This window comes from Atractosteus spatula, chromosome 4 (genome assembly GCF_055471065.1).
Source record: "Atractosteus spatula isolate fAtrSpa1 chromosome 4, fAtrSpa1.hap1, whole genome shotgun sequence".
In the NCBI taxonomy this organism is placed as follows: Eukaryota; Metazoa; Chordata; class Actinopteri; order Semionotiformes; family Lepisosteidae; genus Atractosteus; species Atractosteus spatula.
This window is the reverse complement of record NC_142709.1, coordinates 56,159,646-56,179,606: the sequence shown is the minus strand read 5'-3', so window position 1 is coordinate 56,179,606 and position 19,961 is coordinate 56,159,646. Positions and strand designations below refer to the sequence as shown.

The 19,961-nt window shown below is 41.7% G+C and overlaps 1 protein-coding gene across 1 annotated transcript in view; it reads right to left on the bottom strand.

Moving 5' to 3' along the window:
- ece2b (endothelin converting enzyme 2b) overlaps window positions 1-19,961 on the bottom strand; it is a 63,865-nt gene that overhangs the window by 20,253 nt on the left and 23,651 nt on the right. The window contains exons 3-7 of the mRNA XM_088914352.1: window positions 17,931-18,075; window positions 17,423-17,638; window positions 5,617-5,741; window positions 4,443-4,589; window positions 2,442-2,507 (exon numbers count right to left, since the gene is read on the bottom strand). Coding sequence (XP_088770478.1) covers window positions 2,442-2,507; window positions 4,443-4,589; window positions 5,617-5,741; window positions 17,423-17,638; window positions 17,931-18,075 — 699 coding nt within the window. The remainder of the gene's footprint in view (window positions 1-2,441; window positions 2,508-4,442; window positions 4,590-5,616; window positions 5,742-17,422; window positions 17,639-17,930; window positions 18,076-19,961) is intronic.

Below are 19,961 nucleotides of genomic sequence, written 5' to 3'. Positions count from 1 at the left end.
AATCCCACAGCCTCCACTAAAAAGCTTCTCTGCATCTTTTTACTTGACTATCATGTACTGTATTTCTTGTCCAGTGTGTTTATTGTTCTGTACTGCCTGTTGTATATTATTGTGCTTTGTTGTACTGTCATTAATTATTATTCACTGTGTTGTAATGTACTGTGCACATTGTGTGAAATTGATGTCTTTTGTACTGTCCACATCCCAAGAGAACAGCGTGAATATGAATCCCACTGAACATGTACATATGGTAAATACACTCCTCTCTCTAGTGTGTCCTTTTCTCATTGCCTCTGCTCAATGATACATCCTGTAGCAGGGAACCTGCAGACCACCCTGCGACACTATTCAGCACCATACAGTCCCATCTGAAGGGAGCATGGATAATGGTTGATAGAACCGGTTTACTCTACACAGCAAAAGAACAGAGAATAATGGGTTAGCTCCTCCAAGGAAAATTTGGCTATCTTCCATCTTTTCAGATCAGCTCAGGAATTCTATGACGAGATGGGATGTAAAACTGGGAATTCAAAATCAGGCCCTTAATATGGGAAACAAATGTCCTGACTGGATGCCCGTTTTTTTAAGGAAAACTAATTATGTGGTTAGTTTAAGCCAAGTCAAGGTACAAACGAAAAAATACATAAAGTATTAAATCTTAAATCCTCAAAGTTAACCTTTCAATGGAAACAAGACATTGATTTAATCTTCATAAAACTGCAATAACATTCCTGTCTCCACTTCTAGTGAGGAAATAAAACAAATAACCAACCGTCTTTATATACTGGCATTCCTCATGAATTAAAAATAAAGACTTTGGAAGGGTTTGTTTCTGAGGAGCCTGCAGCTGGATGCGATCAGGGAATTTACCTGAGCTCTCTCTTCAGTACAGCAGCCTTGGCAGTGCCAGGAAGAGCACTGTGGCTGGGTAGAGGCCTGCACTTCATACCACTTCACACACATGCGCGCACGCATACTGCTGGCACAGGCAGGTAACCAGCACACCGCTCAGTGTGCCGGCTCCCAGGATCAGAGTGTACATTTACACAAGCATCGCGTGAGAATCTGTGCATCTAGCAGTCTTCACTGCACTCACAGTCACCGAACAGAGAGCGACAGCTTATAGCCTAAATAAGACTGTTCACTAATTGACTGGATGTAATTAGTCTACCTGTCGCGTACATCTCTGCTGCACATGCAGTCAGGCACACAGACTCGGGCCGCCAATTCTCCGGCACCTCTGAACACCTGACCCGCACATCCCAAACAGGCAGGAGTGAGCCTGGTTTTCCAAATGACACAGGGCAGCTGAATGCCCTTGGGAGTGACACTGTAATAGTCTCATTTCACACTAGGGGACCGGTGGGACCTCCCATAATCATACTGAATTCTTGTTCATCCAAGCATTGACACCCTGAATCTTAAATTAGTTAAGCTAACTCACTAGCACTTCTTTACTGACACTTTCTGTACTTCTCACTGATTCATCTTCTAGTATGTATAGTATAATCACTTGAAAAGTGGTGTCATTTCTCACAATGGAGAAATTATCTTGCTTGCATCATGCAACATGTGTGTATTTGTTTCTGCAGCTGTGTAACTGCAGTATAACACCTCCACTGTAAAACATCAGCAATCAAACACCATTGTGCAAGATATCTAAAGTCTAATTCCTTGACAATTCTGCAAAAACTGATAGAACTGAAGTTGGAAAGTTGACACCTCATTTTAATGTATGAACCTACCCTAATCCCCCACACAACTATCGATAAGATGTCTGTGTGCATCTGAGCATGTGTCACATTAGTCAGAATTCTGTGTGTTTTTTTCAGCTTAGATCCAGGCTCTAAAAAACCTGGTGTTAGAAATTGAGGCTGAATCAGTAAAAAATGAGCAATAATAATAAGTGAGCAAAACCAATATCTTTCTTTAACTGCCACAGTTTGGAAAGCACGTACTGCTGTTTCATAATTCCTTAACCTATATTTTTCTTTTTTCCACTTCTTCAACACCTGTGATCAATTTTCAGTGTCCCTTTTCATTAAAGAGCACCCTTTTAAATATAAATATGTAGTGAGGTCATTTCAATGTTCATTCTTTGTAGCATCACTTGGCAGCAAGAGCACATCTCTTGCATGAATTACAATGGTGCATATGTTCAATTTTAATTTCTTAAAGGTATCTTTGTCATTGGTTAGTAGTGAGCTGTGTTATTTAACCAACAAAAGTGTTTTTTTGTCCAGATGTAGGATTGACTTTGAACACTACTGTATGTCTTCTTCAGGCTTGAACTGGAACAGTGAACAGAATTATGACAGGAGTAATGTGCCCAATTAGTGGCCATCTGGGTGTGTCTGGAAGCCATCGGGAAAAAGTGGGGTGAAGTTCTAGGTTACAGGTGTCCAAGCACTTGTGCCCTTACACCCCCTCCCCCTCTGTACCTTCTCATTGGCCGTCTTGTTGAGGTAATAGTCACGAGAGGGCAGGAACAGACCCGACTGGTCCACCTGAAACATAAGAGAGAATGTTAGCAAATTCACTCACTGGTCAGGCACAAACCAAAGAGGAACCTAATTTTCACCTTGATTCTAAATGACAGTCTCTGTACTGCTGTACATGATTGAGTCACCCCTTAATAACTTTGTCCATCCATCAGTGGTGTAATCAGGGGTGGCATAGCATAGCTGATAAGTCTCTGGACTAACTATGATTGCAGGTGCAAGTTCCTGCTAAAGACACAGTTGAACCTTTGAGTGAGGTACATTAACTACGTTGCTGCAGTCTAGCCAGCTGTCCAGTATGGGGACCAGTATTTCTCAGGGCTAATCCCTGTGAGGTGCTGGCATCCCATCCAGGCATGGAGGGTAGGATTATGCGCTCACACGTCCACTTAATGCCTTGGTAATCTCTAGCCTGATGAGGCACTGTGACTCGAATATGAAACTTCACCAACTGATCACCACTTGCACAGGTTTGGAACGAACTGCTCACAGCTGGATGAAGCCATGTTCACACCACATACAAATGCAATTTCACTGCAGCTGGGGGACAGTCTGCGGTAGAAAGATACTCAGTTGTGCATTTTGAATTAGATATTCGGGAGAAAATGGAGAAGATAAACATTGTACTTAGGACTGAGAAGTTAATCTGAAAAACAAAAACAAGGTTTATAAATTGTTGTTGCTAACAGAACTTGATAGTGTTAAGACTTTTAAAAGAAAAGTTTAAGCAGAACAGTGAGCACTGGCAATGCTTGGTACAAACACATTAGTTGTCTGTCCTATCTTAGAATTTCCTTTTTTTAACCAATTCTATTAAAACCCACAGAGACTGAACCCACTTTTATTGTACTGGGGACTGTGCCTCTCATAAGAGACAACATTTTGGAAGGTAATTAATCAGATTTTTGACATTCATGGCTAAAAGAGTAATCTTGAAACATGGGGTAGAGAAAAAAAACTAAGTTTCGATCATATAAAAATAGGTGGACAACTTGTATTCTTGCATCTGTTTTTAACTGTGTGCAGGCAATTATTTTATTGCATTTTTAATTAATGGGATTATCTTGGATTAAATACCATTAGGTGCAATAATTTCTCCAGTTCTCTCCACAGCTCTGGAAGCAATTTTGCTTACTGTGTTGTTCTAAGCACATTTTCCCAGAAGCAACTGATTTCCACAAAGTCTATTAATATTTATTATGCCCATGCTGTACATCTACACTGCAGCCATTATTTAATGTTAATCTCTGTTTTCAATTGAGATACTGGAGACCAAACTGAAAAAAATGCAAAACTACTTATTTTTCCCAGTACAGAAAAAAATCATGAATTGCCATGTGTGATTGCCAGAAAACTCAGAAGTTCAGATTAGAAAAAGTGCTGGCAATGGACTCTCTGCAATTACTGACAGCAGGTATTTGCCAAGAAAGACTGCCAATAACAGACTCCCCTTAAAGTCTAAGACAAGATTACCTCTAAACTGGATTGGGGAACATACAAGAGAACAAACAAGAACATAGAACATGGGGAGCATACAAGATTTCAAACCAGAGATGGTTTTACAACTTTCAGTTCACCCTGTTTGAATCTTTTTGATCATAAATGCATCCAGGTGGACAGACAAGCTGCAAAAAGGAGAACAATCTCTAAAAACTGTTCAATTTTAATAATTTAGCAACCAAATAATAAAAGGGATTCATATTTTAAAACAGAAAAAAAGGGTATTAAGATTAGAAAAAAAAGAAGATATTGGAAAGGTCTTCACTGTAATTTTCTATGCTCTCCCCTATAGAAAGTAATCGTACTGTGAAAGATAAGCTCAAGTTTCTTCTTTCTTACAGCACAAAAAAAGCAAGAATAAAAATAACAGCTTAATAATGCATTAGTATTTTAAACTTTGGTGGTCACGTAATCTTTGACCCAGTAACCTGTGACCCTGACCTGAATGACATTGCTGTTGGAGTTCTTGGGGTCCACGCTGACACCAATAGTGAAGAAGGGCTGAGCTCTGTAGGGTCCTGAAACAGTCTTCAGAACCTCCATGAAGTTGTCCTTCTCCCAGGATCCTGTAATGTTCCAGCCACCTATCTGCAGAGACATGCACAGTTTCCATCTTCTTGGTGAGTGGTACTGTCCACATAAGGACATAACAGATTCCAACCCCAATCTGAGGGTGCTTGAGTATTGCAACGTTTCCGCGGCATACACACTTATTATTCATTATTTTAAATAACATATCATCCATTCCTATTTTTTAACTTTTAATTCATATTGTATAAAGACATCAGTGATATTATCATAATATAAATCCTTATTTCACTTTTATTCAGCGTGCTAGCTTTCTCACTGTGACAGTGAGCACAACAGACTTCTATCATCTATATTTAAAAGTTCTGTTGCTTTACTAAAACAGCTGTGACAACCAATAATGGTAATGTGCAATTTGCTGGCATTAAATCTGCAATTTACCAGGTGTTTACAGACACATGAGGGAGCTTGACAAGGCATAAAAAGTCCCAGCAGTTATATCACCCTGCAACTCACACACGGCAACCCCAGTGAAGCTAAGCTGGTTTGAGCCTGGCTAGTACATGGAGGGCGGACTTCCTGAGAAAGCTAAGGTACTGCTGGAAAAAGTGTAAGTAGGACCAGTAGGGAGCCCTCATCCCGTGGTCTGTGTGGGTCCTAATGCCCCAGTATAGTGATGGGGACACTATACTGTGAAAAAGGCACCGTTCTTTGGACATAAAACTGAGGTCCTGATTGTCTGTGGTCATTCAAAATCCCTGAAAAGAGGAGGCATGTTACCCTGATGTCCTGGCCAAATTTCCCCCTTATGGCCTCCTAACAATCCCCATCTATGAACTGGCTTCATAAGTCTGTTTTCCTCCCCCCTGATAGCTCATGTACGGTGAGTGTACTGGCGCACTTCAGCTGCCATTTTCCATCTCCAGTTGGAGGCTGCAGATTGCTGGAGAGGAGTCTCCTTTACGTGTAAAGCGCTATGAGTGTAAGGAATTATTATTACAAAAACCAAAACTGTGTCGACAGTCCAGCATTTGCAGACTGGAGTGGTACCACCTCTCTAACCTGCTCCACTGCCTGGCAGTCCTACCCTGTTGATGAGATCGATGAGTGGCTGGGCCCCCAGCTCTTCAATCTTCTGCTCGTTCAGGCAGGACAGGTAGTAGTGCTGCGTCTTCCGCTCTGCCTCGCTGCTCGAGTTGAAGGTGGTGTTCTCTGCCATAGAAAACAGCACCAGACAACACTCAATGGTCGTAAACCTCTTGCATGCATAGTTCACGAAACAACACTCCCAGCGCACAGCAGCTTGAGCCATTACAGATTTTATTAAGGAACAGACTGTTCTCTATCAGCCAACAACAATGGGAGCCCAAAAGTCCATGCTCATTAACTAAATCTGTTACATGGAATTGAAAATTAATGCACCTGTTCCCTTCTCTGCATTGTCAGTACAATTCGGTCAAAGGTCAGCATCTCACTAATCTGATGACGGAAAAAACAAGTTTAATTTAATGTGTGGTTACTGCTTTATTTGGCCCACTGGCTCCTCTCCACTTCACTTGTGCTTTCTCCAAAATACTGAATAAATGAGATGAGAGACAATCATGAAATACACGTTTACAGTCTAAAACAAAGCTATTCCATCAGAAAGTAATGTGTTCATGGCCATGCGTGGGTTTCTGTTCTCGATCATAACAAGACAAACATGACAGCCTGGCATTTGCAACCTACCCATCAGCCCCTTCTCCATCAGAACCAACAAAGACCTGCAGCAGTCCTGCAAGGACACATTGCCTAGCAACCTAAGAGCTGCAGGTTAAAGAAAGGAGCAAGCTGGACTGAGAGGCAGGGGGCAGCGTGAGCTGCTGAGGCGGAAGGTGTGTAGCAATTTCTCCAGCTGCAAGAGGGGGGACAGCTCACTCCTCTGGAGGCAAAAAGAGTCTCCCCTGTCAGAAAGGATCACTGTGGTAGAAAGTAAAGCTTAAGGGTGAAGACCGTTCCGCAGAGACAGAGAGCCAGGGTAAGCAGCTTTGGCACTCTAACTGCAACTGTATAAAAAAAAATCTTAATCTGAATGATCTTAAGCAGCAAGGAAAATTTAGGAAATGTGTGTTAACTACATAAAGAAAGTGCCAGGCGGATCAAATGGAGAGGCCAAAGTGGCCCTCCCCATGGCACAGCTTCTGTTCATTGCCTCTATTAACAAGTGCATTTAATACACTTCAAAAAAGCATAGGCGTCACGAAGTTAGTTGCAGTTTTCAACAAATTGTGAAAGCTGAGTACCATGGTGAGATGAAATGTGGTACACTTATAACTGGGACCATGGGGAATACATTCCCACATATGATAACATAGGAACTGGAGCTGCTCCAGCCTGTTAAAGCCATCGCAGGGAAAGGCAGCACTGCTGTCTATGGTAATGTATTCCCCATGGGCCCATTTCTATGTTTAGCATACATCTTAGTCGAAATGATGAAAAAAGCACACTTACTTTAGAAGCGCTATGTATTTCACCTAGAGTATACAAGCTGATAAATAAGTGAGAGCAAGTTTGGAAGTAGCCACTCCTCACGGCTCTCTCAACTCCAGGTGACAGAGTGACCCCCGCAGCTTCCCAGGTGCATACAGGCAAATGGTGTTGTCATTAAGGACACCACTCTCCTCTAATTAGTACTGAACGCCCTGCACGGGGGCTGCGCTTGGAACTGTGAGTCAAGACGTGGAAAACACAGCATTGGAGATTCCCAATTCAGTGGGTTGATCATTCTAATTAAAAAAAACACAAAGCCTTGGAACAGTAAGCTAAAAGTCATCAAAGGATGTAACCTTTCTCCGATTCTTAAGCAGCACAGCAGAACGCCCTCTGTCCCCTAAACCAAGGAAGACCAGAATCAATAAACAGGAAAGTGGTTTCTGCTACTGAATTAACACCACCCAGCGCACCACAGAGCCCCAGAACAGAAGGAGGAAACATTTGCAATGAATTCATTAATGTGTCTCCTTGAAGGCTGACGCATTCAATTTTGTGCACTGAAACAGCCCAGGAAGGCAGCCTTCTTTTCTGGCTGATATGAAACAGATCCCACCTGCTCCTGATCTGCAACCAATTATTGCATGGTGTTTAGCATCAGTGCACCATTACAGAGGTTCTCCATCATCAATCTCCATTCTGCGCCACATGGAGTCTGTCTCAGAAATTGCATTAGGGAATACAAGGTAAAAAAAAAACGATACAATATATTGCAGCAAAACTAACCACCTTCCTGAATCTGTGCTTCTATTTATTTAAATGCTCATGGCACCCAATACTACAGAAGCCAGATTCAACATCTCCCTGACTGCAGATGTTAGATGCTAAACATCTGTGTTTAGCTTTCTAAATTCTCTGGGGCTCAAGCCTCCAATTGTCTGCAATGCAAAAAGTATTTGAAAAATGTACTTGGCAGGTTAGCCTCAAAAGATGAAAATTATCTTTTGATGAGAAGCCCACAGCTGGGCTAGAACATGTCGACAGCTACACACTGTCAAATTGGAGACACCCTGCACGTCATTAAACAGTTTTAAAGGGCTGCTGAACTACACCATAAAACCTAAAACAACACTAATCACTCTTATTCCTTATGAGAATTTATATACCATGCAATTTATTTGCTTTTTTATATCTGGTGTTCAGCTGTTAACAATTTAAGGAATTTAAAGGTTTGATCGCAAAAAGGCATTGTTCTTTTGAGAAACAAGGCTTTCTCATTCATGTCTATGGTTTGTCATTCTTGATTTTTGCCAGGCTTAACATTCAAAAGGTTAAATCACCTCATAACCTGTGCCCTACTGTATATCAACTTTCTCTAATTTGGCAATTCAGTTCCTAAAGAGCTTTCAAAATCTCTCAGAACATGCGATCAATGTCCAAAATCCACACAACTGTTATAAAAACATATACAACTAAATATAATAAATCTCTTTGTATTCCCAGTATATGCAACATATTGGTGTATAGTATATAAGAGATGTCCTTATAACAGAATTACATTAAATAATGTAGTAGACCAGGGCTGGCCAACTGCAGTCTTCAAGAACCAGATTCCTGCAGGTTTTAAAGTTGTATAGTTTTTTTTTTTATTTGAAACTGATTAAGTAATTAAGATTATATATGGATTGTAAACAACTAGACACTTACATCTTAGTAAAATCCTGTGAACTACAGAAACCTGAAGCCAATGAAGACTGGAGTTGACCATCCTTGCATTAGACTACAATGTGAATGCATTCTCTCAGGCTTAGAACTTACTCTCTCTTATGTCTTATGTCTTAGGAAAGTCTCTTATGACTCTCTCATATCTTAATCCACTGATATTAACTCATGGTTCTGGAGAGAATGTATCTTCTGGTTTTTTATTCCACCCTGGAGTCTTAACGACTTGTTTTGAAACAGATATTCACTTAATTGGTCTGTAAGTCTACATGGACAGTTTCTTGGTCTGTACATGATGAGGATTGTGAGGTTCCTATAAAACCTTCTGGACTTAGACTAGTAGTGAGCATTACTGTCTTAATTGAAAATTCTGACCAATGAGCTTTTCTTGTGGCCTTCCCATGTTGTGTTATTGTGACTGACAGCTGGAAGACACAGGAGCTGCTTTTGTACTGCGAGCCAGCTAAACACTCACCCTAACCTAGAGGCCCTCTGCCAATTGTGTGATGCCACCAGGGCAGGGATCCCCAGTGCTGCTCCTGAAGGGCCAGTCTGTCAACACATTTAAACTTAATGAGCTCATTATTGGCTTAAAGGGACCAGCTTAACAGACTCTCACAGCTCTTCAAGCACTGGTGCTTTAAAGACACCTGCAAAGAGTATTTTGTGATGAAGAGACATTCAGTAACTCAGGAGAAGCTTGGTTTCTCTGCAAGAGCTGTGGCCAGTCAGCACATCAACAACTCAGTATTCAGCACGTGTCCACCACACACTGCCGACAGCCTAGCCTTCTGATGGTTGCTTGGCAACAGAAACATGTTTTTCTTTTACTCCTTTCTTTTCACTTGGCTGCAAGGAGTTTTCTCACCCTAACTGTAAGCCCACGGGACTACATGTGTGCATCTGTGCATTCACAACTGTGTGCCTATCTGTGACTTTCTGTGCAATTAAGGGTTTATATCCAGATTAAGAGTCCCTCCCCGTCTGTGAAGCAACACTAGGTTTAATGTTTGAAGGCCACATGATTTATTAAACAAGGAGCATTTGTTTTTAAGAGACACTTTCTAGTCATCAGCAGGGGAACAATTACCAGCTCCTCCTCCCACAAGCTTTTACAGATTTCTGCATTACTTCATGTGCTAGGACCTTAAAACTGCTCTTCATCACAGTCTGCTCAAATGACAGCCCTATGACTGTGGCTCTACAGCTTTTCCAGATGTGTGTATTTTAACGCACAAACACTCTTCCAGTACACAAAGGTGTGCAAAAAATGTATGGCAGAAAAAATACATAGCCTGTATCTTACATGATGTTGAAGCTGGCTAGATTTGATTGGACAAATGATTTTTCGATACCACAGGAAAATGCAGCATCGACGGGAATTTTTCAAAATAATATTACACAAAAGATCTGCGACACCTTTGTATCAGACAAGAGGTGCCAAAGCTTAAGATTACAACTGTATCTAATGAGCATTGCCAATATTAAAAACCAAAAGGCAACACCACAAAGAACAGTTTTCAAGCTTTTCCCACTGTTTTGGACAAACTCCAAATTTCAAATAGCACTTGCTAGGCATAATTTAATTAAAAACCATTACAGTAATTTGTTTCTGTAGTAAATCTCACGATGGCAGAGTTATGGGACAGACTCATCTGTGCTGTGAGAGCCACTTTGCTTTGGAAGGATTTTTGGGTCATGCTGAATTAACGGACTTAAGCTACTTTTCTTGCGACCCAATGATGAAGCTCTCCATCTCACTTGGCAGACTCATCTCTGCACAATCACATACACAGAGCCTTGCCTGCTTTGAAAGTATCCCAGGGGACACCAAATCCCCTGTCCCAGATGGAATTGTTCACCTCCATTATTTACTTGCAACTGCTGTGAGTTTCAGTTCTAGAAAGACGGCATTTCTCCACTTGGTTTTCCCCACAAATAATGTTTTGCTTTCTAGTTCCAGATGTTTGTTGGCACCAGGACTTAGTCTCAACAGTGATGAACAGACATGAAACTGTGCCCTCCTGTGGTACCTTAGCCTGGTAACACTATTGAAGTAGACAGCATAACCAGCAGGGGGCATTGTGGTTGCTGAAGAATTCCATTAGAACCTCCACAGGCAAAAGCAGAATAGTTGCACAAAACCTACTATTACATATTACTAAAGACCAGCACAATACTGCAGTGGTAAGCATTGTTGCCCTGCAGCCTTGGGGCCCCTGGTTAAATTCTGGACCTGGGGGGCTATTTGTGCAGAGTTTGTATGTTCTCCCAGCGTTCTCATTTGTTTCCTCTGGATGCTCCACTTTGCTCACGCAGTCCAAAAACATACTGGTAGTTTAATTGGTTTCTAGGTAAATTAGCCTGATTGTATGTGTCTGTGTGTGTGCATGTGCCCTGTGTTGGACTGGAATCCCATCCAGGGTGTATCCTGCCTTGCACCTGTTGCTTGCCGGGATAGATGGGTGGTTGTAAAAGACGGGTGTATGATATTAAATAAAACTGCTTTAATATTAATGTGATTGTGAAAAATGTCCCTAAATGATTTAAAGTAAGTCTTAAGAATAATCTTAAAGAATTCTAAATGTCTGTTATTTTAGAGGGAAAAATACATTTGCTAACAGGGTTATAAGAACCCTTGTGGTATTCCCCTTAGTTGTTCTCTAGAGTGTCCTTTAAGTTTAGCTGTTCTATGCGGAATCCTTAAACACATGCTAATCAGTAAATGGAAAATAATTTAACTCACTTTGACAGTCTTGGACCACTTACTGCATGTACAGATATAGAACTCCGCTCATTTGTTCTGGAAGCTTTTTAAAATAATTGCCAGAACAAGGTTTTTCTTGTGCTTGCTTGTCCAGTTCGGTAAATAAAGAGGTGAGGATAAAGATGCTGTTTGGCACCAGGACAAGAGCCTGTTCCAGCCTCGGAGATGGTTAATGCAGTCATTTGGGAATCATTTAATTTAATATTTAATGGAGCATGAGGCACAGGGACCTCCCAGGGCAATCTGTATTTATAGTCCTAGTGCTGCAGGTTGCTGTGCTCACAGCACAAGAGGGAGACTGCAGAACGAAGGTTAGAGCACAAATTGTCAACAGCAACAAAAACAGTCATCCATAGAGGCACATGCACATGCAGTGTACATAAATCCAGCTGTGAATACACAAAGTATGTTGTCAACATCAGTTAAAAACAAATACATTTCCTTTTCTTCCCCATAAATCTCATCCTCAGATATTTAATTACTTCCCCCATGGGATTACCGCACAACCACAGCTTTACTTGGCATTACTAACACTATCCAAGCTAGATGTGTGGAAATCACCAAGTAGAGTGAACACACATAAAGCTGCTGGACCTGATGGTATCCCTGGCCTGGTACTCAGAACATGTGCCTGGCAGATAGCTGATGTCTGTACCGACATCTTCAACCTGTCCTTGGCCCAGGCCACTGTACCTAGCTGCTTCAAGACGACCACCATCGTGCCAGTACCGAAAAAATCAGCCCTCACATGCCTGAACGACTACCGCCCTATTGCACTCACCCCCATCATAATGAAGTGCTTTGAAAAACTACTTATTCCACACATTAAAGCCAGCATTCCAAAAACACTGGATCCTCTCCAGTTTGCCTATCGCACAAACCGCTCCACAGAGGATGCAATCTCTATAGCTTTACACACCACACTAACCCACCTGGATAAAAGGAACACCTATACAAGAATGCTGTTCATTGACTTTAGCTCAGCATTTAACACCATCATACCCATAAAACTTTCTACCAAACTCAGGGCTCTAGGTTTAGATACAACCCTCTGCAGCTGGATCCTAGACTTCCTCACCAGCAGACCCCAGACTGTCAGGATTGGCAACCTCACCTCCAACACACTCACCCTTAACACCGGTGCTCCTCAAGGCTGTGTGCTCAGCCCACTGCTTTACTCCCTGTTCACCCACGACTGTACTGCCAAGTTCAGCACAAACACCATCATCAAGTATGCTGACGATACCACAGCCGTGGGCCTGATCACTGACAATGATGAGACTGCCTACAGGGAGGAGATAAAACAACTTGCAGACTGGTGCCGAACCAACAACCTATGTCTCAACATCAGCAAAACCAAAGAGCTGATTTTTGACTTCAGAGGACAAGGAAAAGTTCACTCCCCCATCTACATAGAAGGGTCTGCGGTGGAGATGGTGAATAACTTCAAATTCCTAGGTGTTCACATCTCTAAGGACCTTACATGGACACTGAACACCTCCAGTCTCATCAAGAAGGCACAACAGCGGCTGTACTTCCTGAGAAGGCTGAAGAAAATACACCTACATCCACAGATCCTCACCAACTTCTACAGATGTACGGTGGAGAGCATACTGACCAGCTGCATCACAGTCTGGTACGGCAACTGCACCGCATCCGACCGTAAGGCACTGCAGCGGGTGGTCAAAACTGCCCAACACATCACCGACAGTGCCTTACCCTCCATCCAGGAAATCTACAACACCAGGAGTCTGAAAAAAGCCACCAAAATTGTCTGACCCCACTCACCCCAGTCATAACTTGTTTGATCCCCTACCATCTGGCAGAAGGTTCCAGTCACTCCAGTCACACACAACTAGACTCCAAAATAGCTTCTTCCCCAGAGCTGTCAAGTTGGTGACGCCCCCACTCCCTCCCACCATATTATGATCTCTCCTAACGTCTTCCTGTACCCACAATGACTGTACTCCCACACCACTACACACACATGTAAGCCAAAATTGTACTGTCCCCTCGATAGCCCAGTAAAACTGTACCGGCCGTAATAATATTTAATATTTATTAATTAACCATACTATTTTTAACCATACTATTTTTGCACTGTTCCAAGAATTACCTTGCACTGTTTTTGTCCTGTTATATTTTCTCTGTTTGCAGAATTTTGCAGTTTTGATTACTTGATTACATGTTATTTATGTTATGTTATTACATGTTACTGTTATTGCTATTGTGTTACTGTCTATTGTCTTATCTTCTGTCCTATTTATATAATGCACCTGAGTGACTAATGAGAAACACTTTTTATTATACTATGCACCTGTGTAAGTTTAATGACAATAAAGTTGAATTGAATTAAGTGTGTCCACCGTAGTGCGTGTTGTCAGCCACAGGGCAAACACGTCTTGGACACACTTTCAGCTCACTGACCCATGCAGCTCAAACATCTGCTAAATCTGCTGCAGCAGGTGATCTATCTTCTGATGTGAGGGATCTGAATGCTCTTGGGAGATCAGGGGGAAGAGACCACAGTGACAAATGTATGCAGGGAGTGTCAGGTCATAGAACATCTGGGAAGTAACTTGTTCCTCTGACATGCCTGCCTGCAGAGCCATTTATCTCACATATTGTGAGCTCCATAGCTCCCAACAGCAGAGCTACCACTGACTGGATGACGGGTATCTTTCACTCATGTCACTGGAAGTCAGAGGAGCTGTTGTTTGCTAGACAGCCAAGAAAGTTGTGGTCGAATACCCCAGCTCCAGAGGCACTCTGCTAGTTGTGGAATCCCAGTCACAGCTGGCTACTGGCATGAAATAGGGTAGCACTAGTGACGTACTGTAACTGAGCACAATGTGATCCAGACCTTTACTGGTTAAGTTATTCATCACCTTGGCAGATTCTATGTTTTAATATGCTTCTTGGAAGACCTCTTGAAAATACAGGGGGGGTGGTGGTGGTGGTGGTAGGGAGGTTTGGGTGATGGTTTATTTGAAATGGTGGCCCTGCCTCTGTGCCCTTTTACACCTCTCCCCAGCCGTCAATAAAATGATTTCCTGTCTTCAAGTTAGAGCAAATACTTGGCAAGATCACCTCTATTTCCTCCACAGTGACAATCAGCCCTTATACTACAGTATGTCATTTAATAAAGTTAATTAAATCCAGTGTAAACGACTAATTTAAAAACTCAAATTTCAATCAAAATAATAACCACCAAGATTTTATCATGATTTACACTCTTAATTTCCCCAGTGAGCAGTCCAAGTGCCATGGAGCTCTGTGCGAAATACATATAACGCAGTCTGCTGAATACTTGATGCCTAACTTCAATGGAAAGCTTTATATCATTAAAGTTAAATGGAAAAACAATTTGTTGGATTTAATCAGCATGTAGACGCCATTGTCTGCATGCCTTTGGCTTTTTGCTGTAACCCATTTCCATTCCTCTCACACAAAGTACAAAGTGTCCCTTCATAGTGCAGTACTGTGGCCACTGTCCTGAGCTAAGTCATGTTTAGCACTCTTATAGATCTTGATCATGTGCTGTCTGTAAAGCACAGCACTGAAAAGATATGTAAAAAGGGCATAAAACAGGTATGACACAAAGACAGTTGAGGTGCACAGATTTCTGTGGCAGACAAATGGATGGTAACAAAAATTGTTGCATTTTCACATTCTAAATATCTTTTAGACATCTGTGTCTTTGGAGCAGTTGAGTAAACAGGAGAAAAAAAATGAGCAGTCTGCAAAGTACATCACTGGCTAGGATGTCTGCTTAAGCCTGAGTAATGAAAGACATGTCTAAGGAAGAGTATAAGACAGAAACTCTGGACCCACTCATTCAACTTGATTTCCAGTCTGTAGTAAATATATATTTTCACAGTCTATAACACAGATAAATAAATACTACAAAAGGATCTACTATTTGTAAAGACCCATGTGTGCAATAAACAAAAAACAATTAGTAAATTTCCTAGAAGCTATATGACAAAACTGAAGACATTTTCGGTTTAACTCATTTGTATGACTTTTGTTTTTCAACTTAGTTAAATGTTTTTAGCTTCCCAGCCAGTTAAGATAAATGAGATAGCTCATTTATTGGAAAATATGAAACATGCTTTATCTTAATTAATCAACAAGGGGAACTGAGATTCTTCTGCATGAACTATAGAACTGGTCCAGCACCAAACCAAGGTTTTTGTACTTGACTGTGGCTGGATAAGAATTCAGCAGTGTCATCAGTGAGAGCTGCAGTGGTCCTCCAACTAATGCCCAAGTACTGCAGTTAACAGGTGCTCAGGCAGGTACATCACCTGTGCCCACATTCTGTCTGGCATGTTATGCATCTTATTCCTATATGCCAGAAGACCAACCATTTATTTGCATCTCCATATTCCACTTGACAGGCAATGTGTTCTATTTGTGTGGTACTGTACATAGTGTGATGGGTTTATATGTCCTGGCTAGTAATGTTGTATTTACATGTCCAGGCTGGTATGTAAACTAGCTCATCCTGCAGTCAAGCTACTGTGTGTATATTTTGACCCATAAGAAGGCCGTAGAGCAGTTATGGTGATGATTACTATAGAAAACCACTGTGCAGTGTGATTCATGGCAGGGAAGTGAGCCCTCCAGCTCAGGTGAGAAATTCTTCTCTTGGCTGCCTGGGGTTCCAGGAGGTTGTAGGGGGCAGGAGCCAGCTGTGCAAACACCTGGCATGTCTCATCTTTTCAGCTGCTACAGATTTTTTAGGCCCCTCAAGAATTCATCATGCCAAACTTCACAACCTCCACAATGAGTCAAAAGATTTGTGCTCCTGTATAAGCAGTAGCTTAAGGAAGAAAGCAGTAGACAGCGGAAACACATAAACCTATCTTGATTATTTTCAAAAGACCGATCTCTTACTTACTTTGGGATTTATACAGGGAATGAAAAAATACTGAGCAATTCAACAGAATGTTGTACTATGAAAAATTATTCTTTTATATTGCTTCTACGTTATGAATTAAAATACAGCCTTCACTGCTGCCATCTACGTTTGCATATCCTGTCTTAGATCTTTACTCCCAGGAAGACACAGGGTTTCCTGGTTACCATTTCAATCTATTTCCCAGACTCTTAACTACACCAAATATTGCCTTAATTCGTCAAGAATAATATGATCTTTAGCCACCAGCTTAAGACGCTTATAAAGCTGCAGGACACAGGATTGGATGGACTACAGCAGCAGGTTATCACATTATACTAGGCTGTATTCTTCCTCCAGTATATCTCACATTGCTTTTAGCTGTACATATTGTTCATCAGATCACTGTACAGAATTATTCAGCCGCTGTCTGCTGCCTAGTGTATGCCACAGAGACATCTGCATTGGACAAAGCATTTAGTGCTTTTGCATCCAAACGGCACCCTGTATGATCACAACTTCACATCATTTCAATCAAGAGGTTAAACTGTTTTAAGAAGAATACATGACACATATCTGTTTTTACATTATATTAAAATATGCATGTTGCAGTGAAAATAAATACCCTCATTAATCTTGTGGTGTTATGCAGCACATACTGTCCCTGCATACTTACAGTACAGTCTGTGTTAACATGCTGTATAAAGTTTTGCTTAACTATACCACCTCTGTACATCCAGATTCTGGGCTCTTCAGACTGAAGTCCACTGATTTAGCCCCTTGTGTACTCAAACCTGGACAACGACACTCGCCCCACATTTACACTCAAAGTGCTACCAAGCTTGTTAGGAGGCAGATTCCTGTGGCCTACTGCACACTTGCACACAGCAAGTCACTACACCAACAGCCACCAAAGGACAAACTGCACAGATTCTCTCCGTCATGGCAAGATGAAGCAGCACTACACTTGTGCTATAAATGGAACCTCCCGGGTCAGAATGACCGGTGGCCAGTCCATTCAGGTCCACTTACCCAGCAGGTGCTTGAGCACTGCCTGGTTCTGGTCCCAGATGCTGTTGAAGGTGCTCCAGCGTGACCGCCCATCAGGCAGTGGGTTCTTCCTCACCCAGCCCCCACAGGCATACTGGTAGAAGTCCTGGCAGGGGTCGACACTGCGGTCCAGGGCCTCCACGATCTTACTGCCTACTGTGATGCAGGCCTCCGTCAGGCACAGTGTGCGGGCAGGGTCTAGGGCACAGCAGGCAACAATCAATTCAGGCCAATTCAGGTGTCGAGGTCAGTGTACAAGTGCTTCAGGCCACGACTCTTGGAATGCATCTGTCAGCTTACAGGTATGTCTGGCTTTACAGTCCTTGTGCCCGAGTATGTGTGTGAGTCTATGGGCACCTTATCCGCGCCTACTATTTTTTTGAGTGTATGTGCCACTGCACCTGAGAATCTGTACACAAATGTCTCTATTTGTTTGTCTCAGCGTGTGTCAGTCTTTGTATCTCTATCGGTCTGTGCAAGTGTGTTGTACCTGTGCTGTAGCGCACCCCCAGGGTCACAGCACATCCGAAAAGTGCCAAGAGGGACAGCAGCAGCAGCCCAGACAGCAACATCTCCAGGTAGGTGCGTCTCCCCAGGGGGCCCAGAAACTGGACTCCAGGTTTCCGGAAACCCACCTACACAACAGCACACCAGAGCAGAGGGAAGAGGTGAGGAGCCATAGGGAAAGCTGAGGGTATACAGCCTGTATTACAGGCATGGAGAAGATTTGAATATCCCGTTGCCTCTTTAGCTGCGTGAAGTATCAAAACATCTGTTCGCTCCCAACTTGAACACAACAGACCTCCTACAGCCACAAACAGCCTGCTGTTCAACAAATACAAACAAAAAAGAAAAACCGTGGAAAAAAAGGTTCCTTAATTAACACTCCACGGGCATGATGATGTGTTCAGTGTATTCCTTTCAATGATTACTCTCTGTCAACATTTTCTTTGAATAAAGCAAATAAACTCCTAATATCAAGTTTTTGAGAAAACCTATTTATTTGAACCTTTGTAGAAGATTCTGGTTCTCTACTAACGCAATGCGTTGTAGTGTATGGTATATACGTCCTTAACAATACAATTCAGGAAATAATCTCAGCACTGTTATCTTATTTTTTCTGTAGTGTTACCAAAGATAAACCCAGGCACACTTCGCGTAAAAACAGTTAAAGACAAAACTAAAAACCAATTCGCTTCAAAATAGCACAAGCGATTTAAGCGATATATTCTAGCATGTCTGTGCACTTGGGAGTTAGCAAGCGGCAACTGAAAAAGTGATTTTACGTTGGTTTTTCAATCCTTGTTTATAAATTCATTCAATTTTCAAGTGATGAAGTTAAAATAACGATTCGCTCTGCATTACTACTGAAAGAAATTCAATTGTAAACCGATAGATATTTTATAATTAAAATGCAGTTCCTTTGGTACAGTGAGGAAGGCACCAAGAATTCGCGATTAAAATTGTCTTCGCTTATCATTTATAAGAATGCCCCCACAATCTTATGGGATGCAAAAAAATTACAGTACAGTATTAAATGTGCTTGCCTTCATTGTCCTTCACTTTAATGAGTAAGCTGCGAAGCCAAACGCATTTCAGTAATGAGTTTGAACTAGAACGCCCGAAGCTAGATGTCTCCAAGCGCAAAGGTTTCTGGTAAATTTAATGACTCAGGTGTTAGTAGTTCGTATTCTTCTGTGATTCAATATAATAATAAAATAATAACAATATATCCAATAAGTCATAAGAAGTCATATGGCCAAATGTGAAAACGTGGAAAAGCTGGAAAAGCATGTCTGATTTATAAATTGAAGGAGTCTTGTACACCCCCTCTTCACCTAGGATAAAAGCACTAAACAAAAATGTCTAAGATTTCTGAGATATTGTGATCCTCATTTCTGGTTAGCGAGCCAGAAAAGTTTTCCACTTTTCAGTCTAACTAAGCACCTTAAAGCATAATTAAATGAATACAGTGCCTTGCGAAAGTATTCGGCCCCCTTGAACTTTTCAACCTTTTGCCACATTTCAGGCTTCAAACATAAAGATATAAATTTATTTTATGTGAAGAATCACCAACAAGTGGGACACAATTGTGAAGTGGAACGAAATCTATTGGATTTTTGAAACTTTTTTAACTAATAAAAAAATGAAAAGTGGGGCGTGCAAAATTATTCGGCCCCCTTGCGTTAATACTTTGTAGAGCCACCTTTTGCTGCGATTACAGCTGCAAGTCGCTTGGGGTATGTCTCTATCAGTTTTGCACATCGAGAGACTGAAATTCTTGCCCATTCTTCCTTGCAAAACAGCTCGAGCTCAGTGAGGTTGGATGGAGAGCGTTTGTGAACAGCAGTTTTCAGCTCTTTCCACAGATTCTCGATTGGATTCAGGTCTGGACTTTGACTTGGCCATTCAAACACCTGGATACGTTTATTTGTGAACCATTCCTTTGTAGATTTTGCTGTATGTTTGGGATCATTGTCTTGTTGGAAGATAAATCTCCGTCCCAGTTTCAGGTCTTTTG